At 41.8% G+C, this 24,547-nt stretch overlaps 1 protein-coding gene across 1 annotated transcript in view; it reads right to left on the bottom strand.

The window, feature by feature from the left end:
* Positions 1-6,417: 6,417 nt before the first annotated feature.
* Positions 6,418-24,547, bottom strand: part of LOC126088108 (odorant receptor 49a-like) — a 140,119-nt gene continuing 121,989 nt past the window's right edge. The window contains exon 3 of the mRNA XM_049906202.1: positions 6,418-6,817. Coding sequence (XP_049762159.1) covers positions 6,725-6,817 — 93 coding nt within the window. The 3' untranslated portion in view covers positions 6,418-6,724. The remainder of the gene's footprint in view (positions 6,818-24,547) is intronic.

Below are 24,547 nucleotides of genomic sequence, written 5' to 3' on the forward strand. Positions count from 1 at the left end.
AAAGAATTTCTCATGGGTTAGCCGCAGTCTTAGACGGCATAATTTATGACGAGGGAAATTGTATACTCGTTAAGAGAAATGATGAAATGATTTAAATTTAATGGTGATTGTGATGAGAAATAATACAAATTTATTGGTTTAAGATGAGTGTAATATATTCGTCTTAACTCCTCCTGAATTTCATGTATAGCCAAAAGGAGGGTAGTTTCCAAACAGACGTTGTACTACCTGTACGTTAATAGGCACATAAGAGTTAAATTGGTGTTAGCGGAAATGACTGCTACCGTAAACTTCGTGATAAAAGATAATTTAGAATTGCTTTGATATTCTGAAGTATTGATGATTTAAAAGCATTTATTACGCAGAAGAAATGAAAGATGACAGGTTTTGGAAATTTAAGCTATCTTCCTTTTTTATGGCTACTACTAAATGCAGCCAGTCAAGAGTTAAATAAAGGGTATAACGATTCTAAAATGTAAATATTAATATTTATTACGTTTCGTAATTTATCGCCATTCTAGGAATAATGTACCTACACCTTGGATTATTAATAGCAAACTCAGTTTTCAAAAACGCTTGTTGTGGTCTTCAGTCCTGCGACTGATTTGATGCAGCTCTCCATGCTACTCTATCCTGTGTAAGCTTCTTCATCTCCCAGTATCTACTGCAACCTACATCCTTCTGAATCTGCTTAGTGTATTCATCTCTTGGTCTCCCTCTACGATTTTTACCCTCCACACTGCCCTCCAATGCTAAATTTGTGATCCCTTGATGCCTCAAAACATGTCCTACCAACCTATCCCTTCTTCTAGTCAAGTTGTGCCACAAACTTCTCTTCTCCCCAATCCTATTCAATACCTCCTCATTAGTTACGTGATCTACCCACCTTATCTTCAGCATTCTTCTGTAACACCACATTTCGAAAGCTTCTATTCTCTTCTTGTCCAAACTAGTTATCGTCCATGTTTCACTTCCATACATGGCTACACTCCATACAAATACTTTCAGAAACGACTTCCTGACACTTACATCTACACTCGATGTTAACAAATTCCTCTTCTTGAGAAACGCTTTCCTTGGCATTGCCAGTCTACATTTTATATCCTCTCTACTTCGACCATCATCGGTTATTTTACTCCCTAAATAGCAAAACTCCTTTACTACTTTAAGTGTCTCATTCCCTAATCTAATTCCCTCAGCATCACCCGACTTAATTTGACTACATTCCATTATCCTCATTATGCTTTTGTTGATGTTCATCTTATATCCTCCTTTCAAGACACTGTCCATTCCGTTCAACTGCTCTTCCAAGTCCTTTGCTGTCTCTGACAGAATTACAATGTCATCGGCGAACCTCAAAGTTTTTACTTCTTCTCCATGAATTTTAATACCTACTCCGAATTTTTTTTTTGTTTCCTTTACTGCTTGCTCAATATACAGATTGAATAACATCGGGGAGAGGCTACAACCCTGTCTCACTCCTTTCCCAACCACTGCTTCCCTTTCATGCCCCTCGACTCTTATAACTGCCATCTGGTTTCTGTACAAATTGTAAATAACCTTTCGCTCCCTGTATTTTACCCCTGCCACCTTCAGAATTTGAAAGAGAGTATTCCAGTCAACATTGTCAAAAGCTTTCTCTAAGTCTACAAATGATAGAAACGTAGGTTTGCCTTTTCTTAATCTTTCTTCTAACATAAGTCGTAAGGTCAGTATTGCCTCACGTGTTCCAACATTTCTACGGAATCCAAACTGATCTTCCCCAAGGTCGGCTTCTACCAGTTTTTCCATTCGTCTGTAAAGAATTCGCATTAGTATTTTGCAGCTGTGACTTATTAAACTGACAGTTCGGTAATTTTCACATCTGTCAACACCTGCTTTCTTTGGGATTGGAATTATTATATTCTTCTTGAAGTCTGAGGGTATTTCGCCTGTCTCATACATAGTGCTCACCAGATGGTAGAGGTTTGTCATGACTGGCTCTCCCGAGGCCATCAGTAGTTCAAATAGAAAGTTGTCTACTCACGGGGCCTTGTTTCGACTCAGGTCTTTCAGTGCTCTGTCAAACTCTTCACGCAGTATCTTATCTCCCATTTCGTCTTCATCTACATCCTCTTCCATTTCCATAATACTGTCCTCAAGTACATCGCCCTTGTATAAACCCTCTATATACTCCTTCCACCTTTCTGCCTTCCCTTCTTTGCTTAGAACTGGGTTGCCATCTGACCTCTTGATATTCATACAAGTGGTTCTCTTCTCTCCAAAGGTCTCTTTAATTTTCCTGTAGGCAGTATCTATCTTGCCCCTAGTGAGACAAGCCTCTACATCCTTACATTTGTCCTCTAGCCATCCCTGCTTAGCCATTTTGCACTTCCTGTCGATATCATTTTTGAGACGTTTGTATTCCTTTTTGCCTGCTTCATTTACTGCATTTTTATATTTTCTCCTTTCATCAATTAAATTCAATATTTCTTCTGTTACCCAAGGATCCCTATTAGCCCTCGTCTTCTTACCTACTTGATCGTCTGCTGCCTTCACTACTTCATCCCTCAGAGCTACCCATTCTTCTTCTACTGTATTTGTTTCCCCCATTCCTGTCAATTGTTCCCTTATGCTTTCCCTGAAACTCTGTACAACCTCTGGTTCTTTCAGTTTATCCAGGTCCCATCTCCTTAAATTCCCACCTTTTTGCAGTTTCTTCAGTTTCAATCTGCAGTTCATAACCAATAGATTGTGGTCAGAATCCACATCTGCCCCAGGAAATGTCTTACAATTTAAAACCTGGTTCCTAAATCTCTGTCCTACCATTATATAATCTATCTGATACCTTTTAGTATCTCCAGGATTCTTCCAGGTATACAACCTTCTTTTATGATTCTTGAACCAAGTGTTGGCTATGATTAAGTTATGCTCTGTGCAAAATTCTACAAGGCGGCTTCCTCTTTCATTCCTTCCCCCAATCCATATTCACCTACTATGTTTCCTTCTCTCCCGTTTCCTACTGACGAATTCCAGTCACCCATGACTATTAAATTTTCGTCTCCCTTCACTACCTGAATAATTTCTTTTATCTCATCATACAATTCATCTATTTCTTCATCATCTGCAGAGCTAGTTGGCATATAAACTTGTACTACTGTAGTAGGCATGGGCTTTGTGTCTATCTTGGCCACAATAATGCGTTCACTATGCTGTTTGTAGTAGCTAACCCGCACTCCTATTTTCTTATTCATTATTAAACCTACTCCTGCATTACCCCTATTTTATTTTGTATTTATAACCCTGTAATCACCCGACCAAAAGTCTTGTTCCTCCTGCCACCGAACTTCTCTAATTACCACTATATCTAACTTTAACCTATCCATTTCCCTTTTTAAATTTTCTAACCTACCTGCCCGATTAAGGGATCTGGCATTCCACGCTCCGATCCGTAGAACGCCAGTTTTCTTTCTCCTGATAACGACGTCCTCCTGAGTAGTCCCCGCCCGGAGATCCGAATGGGGGACTATTTTACCTCCGGAATATTTTACCCCAGAGGACGCCATCATCATTTAATCATACAGTAGAGCTGCATGTCCTCGGGAAAAATTACGGCTGTAGTTTCCCCTTGCTTTCAGCCGTTCGCAGTACCATCACAGCAAGGCCGTTTTGGTTAATGTTACAAGGCCAGATCAGTCAATCATCCAGACTGTTGCCCCTGCAACTACTGAAAAGGCTGCTGCCCCTCTTCAGGAACCACATGTTAGTCTGGCCTCTCAACAGATACCCCTCTGTTGTGGTTGCACCTACGGTACGGCTATCTGTATCGCTGAGGCACGCAAGCCTCCCCACCAACGGCAAGGTCCATGGTTCATGGGGGGCAAAAACGCTTTCAGGCATAATTATGCCATTGTCCTACTGTTTTAGGATATAGTGTTATGTTTTAGTTCTTAAAATGAGACGATCTGCATCGATGTACATTTACATCTCTATCCATACTCCGCAAGCCACCTGACAGTGTGTGGCGGAGGGTACCTTGAGTACCTCTATCGGTTCTCCTTTCTATTCCAGTCTCGTACTGTTCGTGGATAGAAGGATAGTCGGTATGCCTCTGTGTGGGCTCTAATCTCTCTGATTTTATCCTCATGGTCTCTTCGCGAGATATACGTAGGAGGGAGCAATATACTGCTTGACTCTTCGGTGAAGGTATCTTCTCGAAACTTTGACGAAAGCCCGTACCGAGCTACTGAGCGTCTCTCCTGTAGAGCCTTCCACTGGAGTTTATCTATCGTCTCCGTAACGCTTTCGCGATTACTAAATGATCCTGTAACGAAGCGCGCTGCTCTCCGTTGGATCTTCTCTATATCTTCTATCAACCCTATCTGGTACTGATCCCACACTGCTGAGCAGTATTCAAGCAGTGGGCGAACAAGCGTACGGTAACCTACTTGCTTTGTTTTCGGATTGCATTTCCTTAGGATTCTTCCAATGAATCTCAGTATGGCATCTGCTTTACCGACGATCAACATTATATGATCATTCCATTTTAAATCACTCCTAATGCGTACTCCCAGATAATTTATGGTATTAACTGCTTCCAGTTGCTGCCCTGCTATTTTGTAGCTAAATGATGATGGATCTATCTTTCTGTGTATTCGCATCACATTACACTTGTCTACATTGATTTTCAATTGCCATTCCCTGCACCATGCGTCAATTCGCTGCAGATCCTCCTGCATTTCAGTACAATTTTCCATTGTTACAACCTCTCGATACACCACAGCATCATCTGCAAAAAGCCTCAGTGAACTTCCGATGTCATCCACCAGGTCATTTATGTATATTGTGAATAGCAACTGTCCTATAACACTCCCCTGCGGCACACCTGAAATCACTCTTACTTCGGAAGACTTCTCTCCATTGAGAATGACATGCTGCGTCCTGTTATCTAGGAACTCCTCAATCCAATCACACAATCGGTCTGATAGTCCATATGCTCTTACTTTGTTCATTAAACGACTGTGGGGAACTGTATCGAACGCCTTGCGGAAGTCAAGAAACACGGCATCTACCTGTGAACCCGTGTCTATGGCCCTCTGAGTCTCGTGGACGAATAGCGCGAGCTGGGTTTCACATGACCGTCTTTTTCGAAACCCATGCTGATTCCTACAGAGTAGATTTCTAGTCTCCAGAAAAGTCATCATACTCGAACACTATACGTGTTCCAAAATTCTACAACTGATCGACGTTAGAGATATAGGACTATAGTTCTGCACATCTGTTCGACGTCCCTCCTTGAAAACGGGGATGACCTGTGCCCTTTTCCAATCCTTTGGAACACCACGCTCTTCTAGAGACCTACGGTACACCGCAGCAAGAAGGGGGGCAAGTTCCTTCGCGTACTCTGTGAAAAATCGAACTGGTATCCCATCAGGTACAGAGGCCTTTCCTCTTTTGAGTGATTTTAATTGTTTCTCTATCCCTCTGTCGTCTATTTCGATATCTACCATTTTGTCATCTGAGCGACAATCTAGAGAAGGAACTACAGTGCAGTCTTCCTCTGTGAAACAGTTTTGGAAAAAGACATTTAGTATTTCGGCCTTTAGTATGTCATCCTCTGTTGCAGTACCATTTTGGTCACAGAGTGTCTGGGCATTTTGTTCTGATCCACCTACCGCTTTGACATAAGACCAAAATTTCTTAGGATTTTCTGCCAAGTCAGTACATAGAACTTTACTTCCGAATTCATTGAACGCCTCTCGCATAGCCCTCCTCACACTACATTTCGCTTCGTGTAATTTTTGTTTGTCTGCAAGGCTTTGGCTATGTTTATGTTTGCTGTGAAGTTCCCTTTGCTTCCGCAGCAGTTTTCTAACTCGGTTGTTGTACCACGGTGGCTCTTTTCCATCTCTTACGATCTTGCTTGTCACATGCTCATCTAACGCATAATGTACGATGGTTTTGAACTTTGTCCACTGATCCTCAACACTATCTGTACTTGAGACAAAACTTTTCTGTTGAGCCAACATGTACTCTGAAATCTGCTTTTTGTTACTTTTTCTAAACAGAAAAATCTTCCTACCCTTTTTAATACTTCTATTTACGGCTGAAATCATCGATGCCGTAACCGCTTTATGATCGCTGATTCCCTGTTCTGCGTTAACTTTTTCAAATAGTTCGGGTCTGTTTGTCACCGATTGGTGAATAAACGAACAAAAAATTCTATCGTTTTTAAACTCACAGAATATAATCCTGATTTAGAGGATACGTGTGAAAAATATACAGTGGTAGTGGGTGTATTTTGAGCTTCAAGACGGGTTAACGAAATACAAAAATAAAATGAAAAACGACAGCTGCTTTCGTAATGAACCTTAGGTCAATAAAGAAGTAAAAGATAAGGAGTTAATTTACTTTATTTATTTTCAATTTATACACATATTATCTACTATATTAACGGTTATTCAGTATGAACAGCATTGTGCAGAACTCTCCAATACTTAAAACAAAAATAGCGCTGATTTGGGAAAAAAATACACTGGGTGGGTGGAAAACAATGGGGAAGGAGGAAATAGAAATAATGGGGAAAGCACACAGCTTGGAAATCACATGACAAAAAGTATATTGAACGTTGGTTGTCTCCTACATAAATGCCAGAAATTAGAGCGGGTCCGTGTTCAGTGAAGCAGTAAAGCGCCTCCCTTCTGTAGCTGCAGCGGAGCGGCGGGAAAAGGCACGGAGGTACTTTTCAAACAGATGCCACAGCGCCCTCTTCTTCACGGTGTCCAGATTCGTTCAGTTGCCGGAGTACAGCGAAAAACGAGTAGGACGCATTCAGCAGCTGCAACATCGTCAAATGCGTTTGAAATTAACGTTTCTGGGAATCGTGCACAGTGAACGTATTGGACGTGGGCTTGTAGAGTATTCATCACAGTGTTCTATGGCATGTCTCTTCCGATCCCTTCGTTTCATGGACACCAACATGTCCGAATTACAGTAATTGCTATGAAAGAGACGGTATTCACAGAAATGCGCCAGTTTCAATTTATAGTCGAGTGCTGCTGATGGAATGACAGCGGGGAAAGCATGAGCGGCAGTGGCGCCGATACTCGTAGTCTAATGTACAATTAACTGAGAATTCCGGTGTAACAAGGCCAGGTAGCGTTGTAGCATCTAAACGTTTCACTCGACAGCTTTGACCCTTGAAGCACTTACTGCATTTCATTCACGGAATTTTAATCCTTGCGTTTTGCCAGCAGAAGCACTCGCCCTCCACCCACTCACAAAACGTCCAATAAACCGAAACTCGACTGCGCAGAATTTAACTCCATTCACGTATCACAACGTCCATTAGTGCCATCGGAGAGTTACAGTAGGTGGCCACTTTATTAGGGATACGGCTGATATTTGTTTAATAAGTGATTTTCAAACGTTTATTTTATTTTGAGATTGCTGCTGGTGTGATGATTATTGCTTGTGGCAAGCAGCAACACTAGGAGCATGCGACATTTGTCAGTTAGGTGATGCTTCTTCTCGTTCGCTTATTGATCTTTAAAAAGTGCGTTTTACTGTATCGTTGTTTTTAATACTGCCTATTTGTATTTCACTAGTTCTCGTATCTAAAGTAATCAAAGAGAAATTAATCCTTCTCATTACAGTACTTTTACTAACAAGGAGAGTTCCCCAGCGCTGCTATCGAATTTTCGAACCTATCTGTACGGTGACGTAAGTTAAGATACCAGGTATCACACACTGCAACCGTTAACTCAGGTGGACCCTTGTTTAAGAGTAACTGACGAAAACCAATTCGGAATTTAGTGTGATACTCGATAGCGTTGAAAAGTTATTGTATATACGCTGCTTGCATGGTATAATGAGTAGGATATCAGTTTCCCAGGCAGGAGGTTGTGCGTTCGAATCCTGTCAGCTACAATAACCTTTCCTGTTTTTATATCTTTATGAAAATGACTGGTCATTATTTTTTTCACTTATTTTGTTTGAATGTAATCTTGTAATTCCATTCCTTTGTCACACAGTTTTTACCATAAAATCCACTTCTGTTTCTTTCTATCAGTCTGCCCCCACCTGAAGTTTTTGTTCATGTATTTTTAATTAATTTTATGTATTAATTTAGATTTAATTTGTTTTGTTTTAGCACGCTGTTTTCTCGTTCAAATTATTACGTTAATTTTTTATATTTATCATTTCGCTTGAATTTCGTTTGTATTATAAACGCGTCTTTCATTTAAATTTTCATCTGCTTTATTTTGTCGATAGTGCAATAGTTATTTAGGTTATGTTTTAAATGTTTCTCTGACGATAACCGTGCAAAAAAATTGCATATCTGGTAGTAAAAGTACTTTTTTCACGTCAGTGCACAAACATAAAGAAATCATTTCGAACTTTGGTTTTTTAACTGTTAGATCTAAATTTTGAAATAAATGAATATTACAACCGATAAATACAATTAAATTCTTATTCACAAAAATTCCTACTGGAAAAAGGCTGGTATAAGGAAAGAAAATGTAAAGGCGTGTATAGAGAGCATGCTGTAACGCATAGAAACTCTTACTGCAGCAAAGGGTGGCATCACTAAATATTGAAATTGGTTTTATAAGATTTTTTTCAGTGGCAATATTACTTGTGCGAAAACTGAAAAATATTTTTGCCTACATTTTTTGTTGTTTTTATGATCCCAATACAATATAGATACAAATAAAAAACACGTAAGAGATCCACAACCAATCATTTGTTAGAGGAATCCAGTTAAAGTAGAACATACAAAAATCTGTGTACTGTCCCTAATATTATGGCCAACTAGTGTACAATCAATGTTTCTAATGATTAATATCAGAAATTAAAAACTGTGTAGCACTAGGTATAATTTCAGGCGCTGTTTAATGGTGAACAGCACTTTCAGTACATGATTACTGAAGACATCTCAAAAGCTACCGATTTCTCAGAATGAAAGGCCACAATACAAATTCTCTCACCATATTCATTAGCAGTATAATACATAAAAATGCCTTTTTCACTACGGCAGATATATAACTTCAGAATTATCAATTGGAGCCATTAATTCCAAAACAGGACAAGGCGACTTTGCAGCACTACACGAGCTGCGGGGATATGTGTATTCATCCAACGCAGTGAAAATCATGAATAATCAGAACTGCACAAAATTCTCAAATTACGTACATTTAATGTAGCCAATGATTTTCATGATAGCACAGATCCATGAAATTGTGCCCATCTGATTATCAGTACAGATGTTGCATTTCATGCACTTAGCATTAGAAACGACACATATTCGGCCTAATCCGTTCGCAGGCCGTTGCTCGCTGACGGAAAACAGGCTGTAACTATAACAGCATGTGTATTGCTGACATTGAACTGGTGTTCTTCAAACAATAGTAGTGATTCTTTTTCAGGCAGTATTAGTGTGAATGCCTGTAACAGTAGTGCAGAAGACGAATCTATTCGAAAGCGAAAACCAAATCCAAAGTCCTGCAAGAGGAACCTCGTTAAGCAAAAGTGCATTTCAGGCTGGCCTTATGCAAATTCATGGGGGAATCCTAAGTCACAACGAATTGTTGGCAAAGACTGCATGTAGATTTTGAGTTCAGTAGAGCTGTTGTTTTGTGTCGTGTCACGATAAATTATCAGGCCAAACTCTAACTAGGTTAATTATTTCCCAAGACATAGCTTCAGATCTGATAGTCATCAGTGACAGTATCTGTGACCTTTCGTTTTAGATGCAAGGACATGTCGAATATATCTCCAGCTTCGAATAAGTTTCTGGTTGCCCAATTTAGCGTCATGAATTACAAGAATGCCCCTCTCGAAGTTACACTGCGATAAAGTGGCACCGTCCGTGAGGGCGAGAGGGTTTGCGTGTTTCAGTGACGCAGAGGCCTACACCGGCGGCAGGAAGCCACTGGCAGCGTCTCCCATGTCGGACAGGCCTCCAGCAGAGGATCCCGACAAGGCGTGTCTCACAACCTCCCAACTTTTCCTTTGTCCAATCCTGTGTTTTCCTCTACGGACATGGTGAGGTAGCGTATGGGGGACACTTCGTCATAGTGAAGGAATAGATCCAGGGGAACAATCTCTGTGCTCCAGATTGGGGGTACGGCGGGAGGCGGACATTCCACCCCAGTAAAAGCATGTTTTGCTAAGTTTCCCAAATACAATAGAAAAATCATGACGTATTAAAAGGCATCGACTCTGGTTAAGAAAAAGGACTGTGATTTGCGGAGCACGAAACGTACAGAGGTTAGGAGGAAAAATTGAAAATCTAATCAAGGAAATGGAAGCACTGAAAATGGATATCCTGGTAAAACAGAGACGAAAATGGAAGCATCACAGCGACAGGTCATTGGAGACTCTATTCTGTTTTGGTCAGGAATAAACTGAAAGAGGAAAATCAGGCGTAAATGGAAACAAGGAATATAGTTAATTGAAAAAGATTTGATGAAAGGATAATCAGTGTAACAACAAAAATTCATGGAATTAAATTAGAATTAATTTAGGTATGTGCCTGACGATGAGAAGTGGGATTTCTTCAGTTACTTACTTAAGTTATTGACGAATATCGAGATGGACCTTAATTGTGAACAATGGACGGCCTGCAAAAAGGTTAAATGATGATTTTGTAGGACAGTGGGGAGAGGATGCAGAAAAGAGTGACGAAAGGACGTTGATTCATTTCTGTATGGTTCAGAAAAGTACTGTCTTCAATGGCCAATTCCAGAGTAGAGGAACACGTAAGTACACCTGGGTCAGCCAGTCAAGGAAACTAATATCAATTACTTACTACGTAGTAAGATGTAAGAGTAAAAACGTGAACAGGGTGCGGCTACGATCAGTGTGGTTCCGATAACCCTGTAGTTACTTTAAAACTTACCTTGGCAATTAAGACCAGGATGAAAGTGGAGGAGAAAAAAGAGTATGTTGTAAGTATAACTACAGAGGATCAAAAATACAGGATATATCTGCAACAAGAAAAAGTGTGAAAAGTCTGAATCAGTAAAAATTAAATCTGAGATTGGATGTAGTGGTGGAGGACTGGAGTGTTAACAAGCTATACTTTTCCCTGAAGGAGTCAGTTAACAAAGCAGCGGAGAGTGAGAACTGAATAGATAACCACGGAGTTGCTGGGGGTGGTTGAGGAAAAAAAGGTGCTATATCGTATATGGTTAAGCTCGGGGAGTGAATAGGACTAGAATAGCGATCTACACATTCTGAAATACGGAAATAGTCTAGAAGAAAATTACTTCATACGAAAGGCTATAGTGGAAGGGAAAAATGTAATAAAGGAAAACACAACACTTTGTAACAACACATTATTTACAGCTCTGAGAGAACTGATCCAGGACACAGAACAGAAAGCACACACACGCAAAAGAACCACGTCCCTATCACACACAGAGACATAAATAAGGAACAGAAGTCGTCAGAACTCCCGCTACAGTTTTCATAGCCTTCTCGCAACACGCGATATATCTCTCGCGACACACGCGAACAAAAACGTGGCGTAATGTTTTGGATCATAAACAAAATGCGAAACCCCAAGCGTATAAAGCTGACATGCATAAATCCACCTTTTAGTATTTATTTAGAAACAGCCGCTCACACAGCTGCGGATGGCATGATGTACGCTGAGAAAAATCTGCAACAGAATAAGCACATAAAACATGTCACTAACAGCGACAACAATTCTTAAAGAGCGTGTCATAAAAACAATAAATAAGGTAATATGGAAGTACCAACAGAAAACTATAATTCAAAAGCCAACTGTAAAAATTAAATAATGTGTTACAGTGGTTGTATAAATATGCTATTTGCTGCATGTTTTAGATTTAAAGAAGTCACTGATGATGTCGATATTTTATCACCGAAACTAGTTTGGGGAGTAGATAAGTAAGCAAATAAAAGAGCGTTATGTACAAAGGCAAACTAACAATTCCCATATTGTAGTTTTTCTATGCAAGGAAGAGATTCATGAGAAAGTTACTAGAACAGGTAAAAGTTATATAAAAAAAGAGGTCTATGAAATTAAATACAAACTGTAAGGAAGAGGAACGGAAAAGAGTATGTGGGGAAATAGCATTCGCCTGATTAAAAGAGGGGAGAGACATTGAGGATGATAAGAAAGAAGAAATGCTAGAAACTCCGCACCCACAATGCAGCCTATCTATAGGACAGTAGATAATATGCTCTGAAGAACTTCTAATCGAAATAAGACGAGGTCAGGTGATAGAAGTCTACAACAAAAGCAGTGCATTAGGTAATCATAATCTATATTAGAGGAGGAGATAAAGAGATACTGAAAAGGGCAGGAACTGGACAGGCAAGTGGACTGGGTGAAGTTGTGATGGAATAGTGGAAGTATGGGCAACCTCAAATGGTGAGACTTCTCTGTAAATTGTTCAGTCAGATTGTGGAGGGAAAGGAAATACGGCGTATCATATATATCTGCTATATACAAAAAGGAAACAAGAAGCAAAGAAATAATTATAGTGGAATTAGTGTTATGGTTTCTTTCAGCAAACTTCTTAGCTCTCTACTGAAAAATGGCTTGGAGAACAAGACCGAGGGAAAGATGATAGAGATACTGGCAGGTTTTACAGTTAAACGATTTTATGTGCCATATTTTTAGCCTTAGACAAATAAGTGAGAAGCTATGTTCTGACGGTCAAGAAGTACACCTAATACTAGTGGCTTTAGAAAAAGCGTATGATACCGTACCCATCAACGGACTACGGGAAACTATGAAGTACATAGGTGTATAAGCACTAGGGATATCCCTAAGTCAAGAAATATGCCATCAATAAAACGTAGCAGTTGAACTAGGGAGAAGGTATAGTGAGACGTTCCAAACATCGAAAGGACTTACACAGGGCTGCAGTATGTCGCCGACCCCGCTTACAGTACACTCCTGGAAATTGAAATAAGAACACAGTGAATTCATTGTCCCAGGAAGGGGAAACTTTATTTACACATTCCTGGGGTCAGATACATCACATGATCACACTGACAGAACCACAGGCACATAGACACAGGCAACAGAGCATGCACAATATCGGCACTAGTACAGTGTATATCCACCTTTCGCAGCAATGCAGGCTGCTATTCTCCCATGGAGACGATCGTAGAGATGCTGGATGTAGTCCTGTGGAACGGCTTGCCATGCCATTTCCACCTGGCGCCTCAGTTGGACCAGCGTTCGTGCTGGACGTGCAGACCGCGTGAGACGACGCTTCATCCAGTCCCAAACATGCTCAATGTGGGACAGATCCGGAGATCTTGCTGGCCAGGGTAGTTGACTTACACCTTCTAGAGCACGTTGTGTGGCACAGGATACATGCGGACGTGCATTGTCCTGTTGGAACAGCAAGTTCCCTTGTCGGTCTAGGAATGGTAGAACGATGGGTTCGATGACGGTTTGGATGTACCGTTCACTATTCAGTGTCCCCTCGTCGATCACCAGTGGTGTACGGCCAGTGTAGGAGATCGCTCCCCACACCATGATGCCGGGTGTTGGCCCTGTGTGCCTCGGTCGTATGCAGACCTGATTCTGGCGCTCACCTGCACGGCGCCAAACACGCATACGACCATCATTGGCACCAAGGCAGAAGCGACTCTCATCGCTGAAGACGACACGTCTCCATTCGTCCCTCCATTCACGCCTGTCGCGACACCACTGGAGGCGGGCTGCACGATGTTGGGGCGTGAGCGGAAGACGGCCTAACGGTGTGCGGGACCGTAGCCCAGCTTCATGGAGACGGTTGCAAATGGTCCTCGCCGATACCCCAGGAGCAACAGTGTCCCTAATTTGCTGGGAAGTGGCGGTGTGGTCCCCTACGGCACTGCGTAGATCCTACGGTCTTGGCGTGCATCCGTGCGTCGCTGCGGTCCGGTCCCAGGTCGACGGGCACGTGCACCTTCCGCCGACCACTGGCGACAACATCGATGTACTGTGGAGACCTCACGCCCCACGTGTTGAGCAATTCGGCGGTACGTCCACCCGGCCTCCCGCATGCCCACTATACGACCTCGCTCAAAGTCCGTCAACTGCACATACGGTTCACGTCCACGCTGTCGCGGCATGCTACCAGTGTTAAAGACTGCGATGGAGCTCCGTATGCCACGGCAAACTGGCTGACACTGACGGCGGCGGTGCACAAATGCTGCGCAGCTAGCGCCATTCGACAGCCAACACCGCGGTTCCTAGTGTGTCCGCTGTGCCGTGCGTGTGATCATTGCTCGTACAGCCCTCTCGCAGTGTCCGGAGCAAGTATGGTGGGTCTGACACACGGGTGTCAATGTGTTCTTTTTTCCATTTCCAGGAGTGTATATATGCAGTGTATATTGGAACGTTGGAATCAGTCACGCGAAGGTATGGGATCTCCTTTCCAGAATGGTACTCATCTACTTATTATTATTTGCCAATGATCAGGCTCTGATAGCACAAAATAGAAAGGATGTCAAATTGATGACAAAGAAGTTAATGGAAGCACTTGAACGAGGCAGGTTTAGAAAAATTATGAGTAAAACCGAATATCTAATAGTGGGAGGAGAGGGAAGGGATATGGTACTGCCGCAAGGAACTATTAAAGCTGTAAAGCAGATTAAATATGATCGATTAACCATTCCTCGGTAAGCTGTGAAGCAGATGTGGAACGCAGGATCCAGCAGGCCAGAGAAGCAATTAATATGCGAAATGGAGTTCAGTGGAGCCGAGCACTATCAAAAGAAACAAAGAAGACGATTCCTTAAACAGTTGCGTAAAATATACAAACATACGCTGCCAAAGAATGGACCCTGAGGGAACGGCAGAGAAGCCCAATGCAGGCAGTGGAGATGGACGGAACAAGAATGGCAGTGAGTATGTCCAGATCAGAGTAGAGAGGAAATAAGGAAATTAGGGAGATAATTAATACAGAACAACCTGCCGTGCAAAGAATTGAGAATAGAGCACTTCAATGGTATGGACATGTATGGAGAATGGAGGTAGGATGAATGCCAAAAAACAGTCCTAGGATAAAGGAGGAAGCGGGGACGGCAGAGATTAACAGTGATACCTGGAATAATTGGAAATATTAGGAAGAGAGATCCGAACAGGAAGACTGCCATGATCGTAAAAGCTAGCGAATGGGAATACAGGGCAACTGCTGAGGGGTGAAAGAGTCCTTAAAAGTAAAAATAAGAGTGTTCCAAGAACGCACGAGATACCTATCTCTTAGGTTTCATAGCAGTTTCTATGCCAGGAAGAAAGAGGCAGCGGTTGGAAGAATCACGTATAATACCCTATAAAAGAAATTTAACGAATTGCGTAGGTCAGGGTAGCTGTTGCGTTAGTGGTTGTGGTAAAGGGCCTTCGAAGTAATATCGAAGGGAGTTGTCATGACGTCAGAAACTTGAAGCGGAGTTCCGTCATTTTAGATGCCCCATAACATTACCTTTAGATTTTATTATTCGGTCCAGAACATCCAGAACAGGAAACTCATAATGCACTGAGGTCATGCAGAGATTCAGGTAACATTTCCGATCAGAAATGGCATGACACAACATTGAGCACGCTTCACCAGGTAAGCGGAAAATATATGTATAAACACAGATTTCCTACATGAAAGCAAATGAATATTAAATCAATAAAATGACAGTTGTCTGCGGTAATGTGCTTCATTGCTTGAAATATTAGGAAGGGGAAGTTTCCTCTGGTAAACCATTCAGATTGCTTTCTTAATCACGGATGTTCTAGACTTCTAACGTTCGAAACTTTCAATCTCGTAAAACGTATCTGCTTTCATCGCACGTAGTTCACTTTAATTTGGTTGATGTTGTTTCAGCTCTTTCTAAGTTTATACCTGAATTGAACAGTTATCACTGTTTATCAGTAGATCAAGTTTAGAATGGTGGGCTCTAAATTTGTCATACATTGAACACGTTCAGTTCTCGGGTACCCAAAATTTATGTAGTAGTTAGTCACAAAAATCAGTTAGTGCTGTTCGTGTAATACGAGGTCTGGAGAATTTTTCTCTGAATGTAACAGCTGTAAGCCCGCCCGGTTAGCCGTGGGGTCTAACACACTTCTTTCCGGGCGGGAAGGCGTCTGTCCCCGTCACGAATCCGTCCGGAGGGTTAATGTCGAAGTCCGGTGTGCCGGTCAGTCTGTGGATGATTTTTCTCAGTTACACTATGTCGGCGGCTGCAGCGCAAACACTATCACCAAGTACGCGTACACCATAATTATTCTACACGGAAACATTTGGGGTTACACTCGTATGGTGTGAGACGGGGTAGGGCGTGGGGGGGGGGGAGGGGAGGGTTGGGTAGGTGCACTGGGGACCGAACAGCACAACAACCCTGGGTTCGGTGTGGGGCGGCGTTGGGGTGAGTGGACTGCTGTAGCCTGTTGTGGGGTTGTGAACCACAGAGGGCTAGGGCAGGGACGAAGCCTCTCCGTCCTTTCTACGTCCCCAGTTTTAACAATACAGTACAACAGCTGTAACTTTCGAATATTAAGTTCTTCTGGTAAATGTAAACGTTTGGTATCGTGACTGCTATAATGGGATCTGCAGCCTCTCGGTGACTGTATATTCTGATGCAAATTAGATACGATTCCTCCTTTATGTTTATTTCTGTTTCCCTCTGGTCTCCACATGTGCTTTCCTTTTAGTAGCCAATGCCTTTTTAATGGTAATAAGACGTCTGTTGGTGATGTCAAGCACCGCAAAGAATGCTGGCTGTCACATCTGAACATCCTGATTCGTTCGTCTCTATCAATCTATATCTCGCAGACACAGGAGAAATCACGACATCCAGCTTCGTCGGGACATTTGCTTGGTCATCTTTGTGTCAAAGGATTTACACTCATAAGTCCTGACAGGTGAGTTTTTTGTATCACAGCAAGTCATGTGGTTGAATTCCTTCATTAATCTATATCTTTCTATAAATGGATTGTGAAAATATTTCAGTCACATGCACTTTCGTCATCATTAAAGTGACTCGTGGCCTGTAATCTCTTTCAAGAATCAACAATACGCCGCTACACCTTTTATTTCCCTTGTACTCTGCATAGGGTAACAATGTCCATCTTCAATCTCCGACATTTCTGATGTCTTCATTTCACTTAAGTAATAGCTTTGGGTTTTTCTCGGTAACTGTGATGACTGTTTCTGCTCAACTTAGCGAGAAAAATTCCTTTCCCCGCCTACTTTGAACGCACAAAGTGGCGCAATTTTATATCGACTTTTGTTAAGACGTGTAAAAGTTCTAACTTTGTGTGAGTAACCCGCAAGTAATGTTGGAACGCGAGTAACATCAAACTACAGGATGATAAAGCGAGACAAGAAAGGAAAAATAAAAAGCTCTTAGTAGAAAATGTATCTTGATCGTTTGCATCAGCATGCAATGAGCCTTGATCGTTTATCTCATATAAATAAACCTTAGCACAGATTTTGGAACAGCTTAGTCGTTTTTACAAAAAACAAATCTTGCCAAATTAAAGCTCTATTCCTCCAAAAGATTGCATTATATACTGGATTTTAAATTTTGGTGCACCTTGATCGTTATTCCCATTATTCTTCACTTACAGGTAACATTCCGTATGACGCACACTGATGTTTATTACTTTATCTAAGATGTATGTTGTACCAAATTTGATCTCCTGTATGATGGGTAACTGAGTAAATACAAGTAATAGTTGTATGGCAGTGTGGCTCCCCAATATTATTGTCTTACCACAAAGTATGGTCTAGGCTTATGCACATTCAAGACCTCAAAATCAAATTCAAAAATAAAATCAAGGTGGTTATTTCTGAAGACTGACAGAGAAAGTCCTGGCAACCAATATTGTAGGTAATGAAACAAATAGTTTACTGTTAAACAGCTATAATTATTTCATTTTAAACGACAAACTGTTAATTATATCTTTTATTACATTATGTTTGAAACTCCCTGAGTAATATAATTAGGCTACCAGTCCTAAAAACTTATTCAAGCAAAATATCTATTTTACGGGGTCTAGGCTATTGAGACCAGTCTTCTATTCAGAATGCTGTTCTTTGCACTAACTGATATAGAAGGTATTAATTTGAATGCTGATTCATACCATCAGAACTGCATTGCTGACATCTATTGTATTGCAAATTGCTGGAACAGGAATTTAAAATTGAATTTTTCGTTTTCAGCTAGTATTTGCCACACATTGAACGACAATGGGTATGATTTCAAAGTGGCAATGACGCACTGACAGTCTAACAAAACAATAACTCAGTTCTGATGGGATGTATACCTCCATAGAGTTTTGTTTCTTCGACGTTTCAAGAATCTCTCGCTTCGTGGACATCTATAAGTCATAATAGCATGCCTCGCTTACTTCTTCCCTTTTTGCATACGATTATGGGCTAACAAAGATAACGTAGGTAAGCTTTTGCAAACTTGAATAAACAAGCTGTACAAATGATCTGAACGTTGAAAACGTGACGAGTAAGGATCAATACCAGTAAGCAAACAAGCGCTTTTACGGAGTCAGAGCTTCAACTGCTATCGACAAAACCACAGCAGAAGAAGATTTAAATGGATTACGAAAGCATTCTTCTCGCCTCATCTACTTATCTTCTTTGTTATTTGAAGTGTGAAAACAAGAATAAAGATGAAATTCAAGACCAGAAAAAACCTTTGAAAGTGCCTTGCTGACACTACATTATTAGCGTAAGGACTGTAATATCTACTACTTTAAACAACTTTTGCTTGCACACTACAGAAATCACGAACAAAAAGCTATTGTAAACTATCTCCTTGTAAACAAATGTATGCTAATGATTTGGGGCATCTAACATGGCGACGCTGGCTTTAAAACAACGTACAGCATAATTATATACCGCCAACTCCACTTACTTTAACCTTCATGTAAAGAGAACACTGCGCATGACGTTATCTCTGCTTCTGCCACCATGCAAACGTTCAACTAATTACTAACGAAAAAGAAAGCGATAATGGAACACCATGATTCTAGCTGGGAAAGCAGTAGGTATATGTAATTTTAGGGATAGGAATCAGCCATTTCACGAAGATAAATCAACTGCATTTGCACTATTAATGTGACGTGATAACAACTGCTAATTATGAGAAATGTGTTATCAAATAGAGAACAGGTGAGCTTGTTCCACATTAATTACTGATTTTCTCAACTACACTCCGGGAAATTGAAATAAGAACCCCGTGAATTCATTGTCCCAGGAAGGGGAAACTTTATTGACACATTCCTGGGGTCAGATACATCACATGATCACACTGACAGAACCACAGGCACATAGACACAGGCAACAGAGCATGCACAATGTCGGCACTAGTACAGTGTATATCCACCTTTCGCAGCAATGCAGGCTGCTATTCTCCCATGGAGACGATCGTAGAGATGCTGGATGTAGTCCTGTGGAACGGCTTGCCATGCCATTTCCACCTGGCGCCTCAGTTGGACCAGCGTTCGTGCTGGACGTGCAGACCGCGTGAGACGACGCTTCATCCAGTCCCAAACATGCTCAATGGGGGACAGATCCGGAGATCTTGCTGGCCAGGGTAGTTGACTTACACCTTCTAGAGCACGTTGGGTGGCACGGGATACATGCGGACGTGCATTGTCCTGTTGGAACAGCAAGTTCCCTTGCCGGTCTAGGAATGGTAGAACGATGGGTTCGATGACGGTTTGGATGTACCGTGCACTATTCAGTGTCCCCTCGACGATCAACAGTAGTGTACGGCCAGTGTAGGAGATCGCTCCCCACACCATGATGCCGGGTGTTGGCCCTGTGTGCCTCTGTCGTATGCAGTCCTGATTGTGGCGCTCACCTGCACGGCGCCAAACACGCATACGACCATCATTGGCACCGAGGCAGAAGCGACTCTCATCGCTGAAGACGACACGTCTCCATTCGTCCCTCCATTCACGCCTGTCGCGACACCACTGGAGGCGGGCTGCACGATGTTGGGGCGTGATCGGAAGACGGCCTAACGGTGTGCGGGACCGTAGCCCAGCTTCATGGAGACGGTTGCGAATGGTCCTCGCCGATACCCCAGGAGCAACAGTGTCCCTAATTTGCTGGGAAGTGGCGGTGCGGTCCCCTACGGCACTGCGTAGGATCCTACGGTCTTGGCGTGCATCCGTGCGTCGCTGCGGTCCGGTCCCAGGTCGACGGGCACGTGCACCTTCCGCCGACCACTGGCGACAACATCGATGTACTGTGGAGACCTCACGCCCCACGTGTTGAGCAATTCGGCGGTGCGTCCACCCGGCCTCCCGCATGCCCACTATACGCCCTCGCTCAAAGTCCGTCAACTGCACATACGGTTCACGTCCTCGCTGTCGCGGCATGCTACCAGTGTTAAAGACTGCGATGGAGCTCCGTATGCCACGGCAAACTGGCTGACACTGACGGCGGCGGTGCACAACTGCTGCGCAGCTAGCGCCATTCGACGGCCAACACCGCGGTTCCTGGTGTGTCCGCTGTGCCGTGCGTGTGATCATTGCTTGTACAGCCCTCTCGCAGTGTCCGGAGCAAGTATGGTGGGTCTGACACATCGGTGTCAATGTGTTCTTTTTTCCATATCCAGGAGTGTATTTAAGTAAGAAACCAACCGCCCTCCTTTTTTTTCAAATTCTTACACTTGTGTGGTGTGGATTTAGTTAGCTACCTGCTCAGGGTCAATGACGTTAGGACCAACGTCTTCGGACTTTGTAGTAGTTGTTCTGCCAGTATTACTAAAGAAAATGAACTTATCCCTGACAGTTAGCAACACGTACTCACCAAGCCTCCGAGTACAGTAAAACCTGGTTTCACATTGAAATTAATAATAAATGAAAATTTGAACTGTGAAGTAAAAAGTATTCTGAGAACGTTTAATGGTATTTAAAGTTCCGAGTATTGCAAATTTCGTTACGTAGGATTGTCTCGCTTATGCTTTTGGTATTTTGCTAGATGCCACTTTATACGGAAAACTCATTGATGTTCAGGTTACTATTGGCTAAGGCATTCAAGTTGCTCTTGTGTAAATGACCATTCATATCGAAGAGTTAAAGATAGGAGACTTGCAAATAAAAGCCGGTTTTTCCGTCCGCGCAGGGTATTTCCGCTTACTGAGTGAGTATTTTCTCCCGCTGACTAACGTAGTGGTAGGAGAGAAATCTGTTGCAAAGGAGATTGTTTACAAGTGCAACATGTCATATCCACTGAGATTGGCTCATTGTCGTAAATGCAGAGGAGGACGAGATATATTGAGTGTGACCTACATGTGAAAATTATGTGGTAGATATGTTTACAGAAGTACTAACTCGTGTAATATTTGTGTATAGAATCATCAGGAATAGCTGTCATTAAGCCTTGCATCCCCTATAGCATTTGCAGTACGCCACTAACGGAAGTGTTTTATTCCAAGCAACTGTGGCTGTATGTTTTAGGATTTCATCCCACGTCAGACGACTGTACATATACTGAATTTACCGGCACAAAAATGACAACGGAAACTATCAGTTTTGGACCACTTTCTAGACAGCCAAGTTATTGGAACTATAAAACAGCTATACATTTTCACAGATTCCTATACAGTTTCAAACCACAATGACATTGTGGTGAAGTATTTACATTCTTTATTGACTAGTGGACGTTTGGATCGACGATATGGAAAAAAAGCTATGTATACAGAGTATTCTCATGTATGGTGCTGAGACACGGACTTGGAGGGAGAAAGACAGAGATGGGCTGGAAGCTTTTGAGATGTCGACATGGTGGAGGATGGAAAGAGTAAGTCAGATGGACAGAGTAAAAAATGAAGAGGTGCTGAGAAGAGTGGGAGAGAAATGACAATTACTGGATGTAATAAAAGGAAGGAAATGAAATTAATTTGGGCGTATATTAAGAAAGAATGACGGACTGATAAAAGCAGTTTTAGAAGGTTATGTAGAAGGGAAAAGGAAGCGAGGAAGGAAGATATTTCAGATACTGGATGACGTGATGGATACAGCAGCCATAAGAAGGAAGCAATGGATCGCAGAAAATGGAGAGGCAAAGGACCTGCTAATATACCAAATGGTTCAAATGGCTCTGAGCACTATGGGACTTAACATCTATGGTCATCAGTCCCTAGAACTTAGAACTACTTAAACCTAACTAACCTAAGGACATCACACAACACCCAACCATCACGAGGCAGAGAAAATCCCTGACCCCTCCGGGAATCGAACCCGGGAACCCGGGCGTGGGAAGCGAGAACGCTACCGCACGACCACGAGATGCGGGCTGCTAATATAGCAGAAAACTGATGATGATAATGACACTTAGTTACATTAGTTACAGACAAAATATGAGTACAATAAACTGAGTAATTTGAAAGATATTCAGAAATAATTTATCATTTCAAGAGTAACTTCGGCGGAATTGCGCTGTTCTGGATTCGTGGCTTCAATTTTGGCACTGGATGATGACAATAACTAACTACATACCGCAATGAATTTTGACCTTTTCGTTATTTATAAATAAATCAGTCCCAAAGTAATCTTTCTGGACGAAATATTAGTAAGCGTCTTAAAAGGGGCATTCATGAAAACCAAGCACAATTTAAAAGCTGTACAGAATTTACAATTCTTAAGAAATCCACAGTGGTTAAGATACAAAAATTACATTTTTGCCGTGTTTCGCATGAAATTTACACATTTGCTGTTAAGTACCTTGGATTACGGGCATTTAATAGTTTTTCATTTTCAAAAGATAATCTATGTACCTTTTTCCCTGAAACTATGTATATAAATATAAAAATTTTCTGTATTTAATCTCTTTGCATTTAGTAAGCTCCTCTTACGAGATTTCTTGAATATATGGCATAAGAGAATTTTAATACTTTTTAATTACAATTCTGTAAGTCTAATCTAAGATTCATGCAAAACTCCAAGTCCTTTGCCCCATATCTCAACTTACACACAAAATTTCAGATTTTCTCTTGAGACTACATTGTCGGGGTGTATGGAAATAAGTGTACAAAATTTCATAATTCCAGCCTTCATAGATTCTGAGGAGATGTACATAACCTTTAAAAAAACAGAATCGTCAGAAAATACAGTTGAAAGTTCAATCTCACGATTTTCCTTATGAAGGTCCACATACACCTTCAAAATCTATCTTTTGAATCCTAGTTTCCTGCCTTCCTTCTTTGCCAGGTCATCAACTAACATTTCTGGTGCAGAGAGGCGCGGTAGCTCTGTTTGTCTAAAAATGTCTCGAGTAGAATTTTCTATCCTCTCTGATACCTTGATCCTCCGACCTTCCATCATTAAATACAAGAACTGCGTCATAAGTAGCAATTGTGACAAGTGTCGCAGACGGATATATGATTTTGGGTCATCGTTTCCATACGAGTGAATTTAGAGTCTCATCTATATTCCAAGTTTTATCATGAAAACACTTTTTTGAAAACTCAGGAACGGCCATGAGCTCCTACTTGCGCTTGTCAACATCCAGAATAAAATTTTGAAGCCTCTCCTTGCAAATGTAGAGTTTGTTATCGTTCTGAACCTGTATATATTGAAGTGTTGCTTCAGAAAGTGGGTGTGACAGGAAGGTTACTTCAAACATTAATTATTTTTCAAGCACTTCGGATGCGATTTCATCATTAAAACTTTGGAAATTTATTGTCCTGAGCACAATTAATAAATAAAAATAAACTGAAAAGTGACATTTTCGGTTTATTTCATGAACGTTCCACTTAAAGAGCACTCTGGTTAATACTGAGAGGTTTAGATAGTGTAGAACTGGTACTGAGTACTCATGTATCCCTACACCGTTGACGTAAATCATAACAGTGTAATGGTGTGTGTGTATGTGTGTGTGTGTGTGTGTGTGCGTGTGTGTGTGTGTGTGTGTGTGTGTGTGTGTGTGCGCGCTAACTGGTGGTCTGGAATCAACGCAATAAAATGGGTCGACGTGGAGATATGTCAGTTAGAAAGGAGCCGTCGTGTTTGAACGTGCCCCATGACGATATCTTCAAAGAAATTCTGGAATTTGTTGCCATCTTAACATGGAGTGTCCAAGGTGTCTACAAGGAATGGTGTATCATTCTTAGCCAAGTAATATGTCGCAGGAACAGTGTCCGCTAAAACATTCTAACCAACAAGGACCAGAGACACATTCTACACCTTCTCATTGACGGTTCTTGGTGCTAGTGAACGATGAGGAACGTACATTGGACATAATGGACATTTGTCATGGGTACCTCACAAACGGCCATCACTCACATCGGCACATATAGTCTCACGCTTTCTATTTATAAAACAACGAAGAAAGTGATCGGAAGCTGACTGTGTGAGGGTAGCGTAGTCTGCTGGTTTATAATTTTGCCACTCTTCAAATGATATGGAACAGCGTGTGCACCGATGGCCGAACGGGACGTTTAACCAGCAGTTAGTCTGATGTGTACTGTGGAGACACCCAAGACGATGACAATCATCCAGAACTCTTTCTTCCAGTAGTGCTAGTCCTTTGAGGTTTGGAAGGTAGAAGACGAGGTACTGGCGGAA

Source organism: Schistocerca cancellata, chromosome 6 (genome assembly GCF_023864275.1).
Source record: "Schistocerca cancellata isolate TAMUIC-IGC-003103 chromosome 6, iqSchCanc2.1, whole genome shotgun sequence".
NCBI classification, from domain to species: Eukaryota; Metazoa; Arthropoda; class Insecta; order Orthoptera; family Acrididae; genus Schistocerca; species Schistocerca cancellata.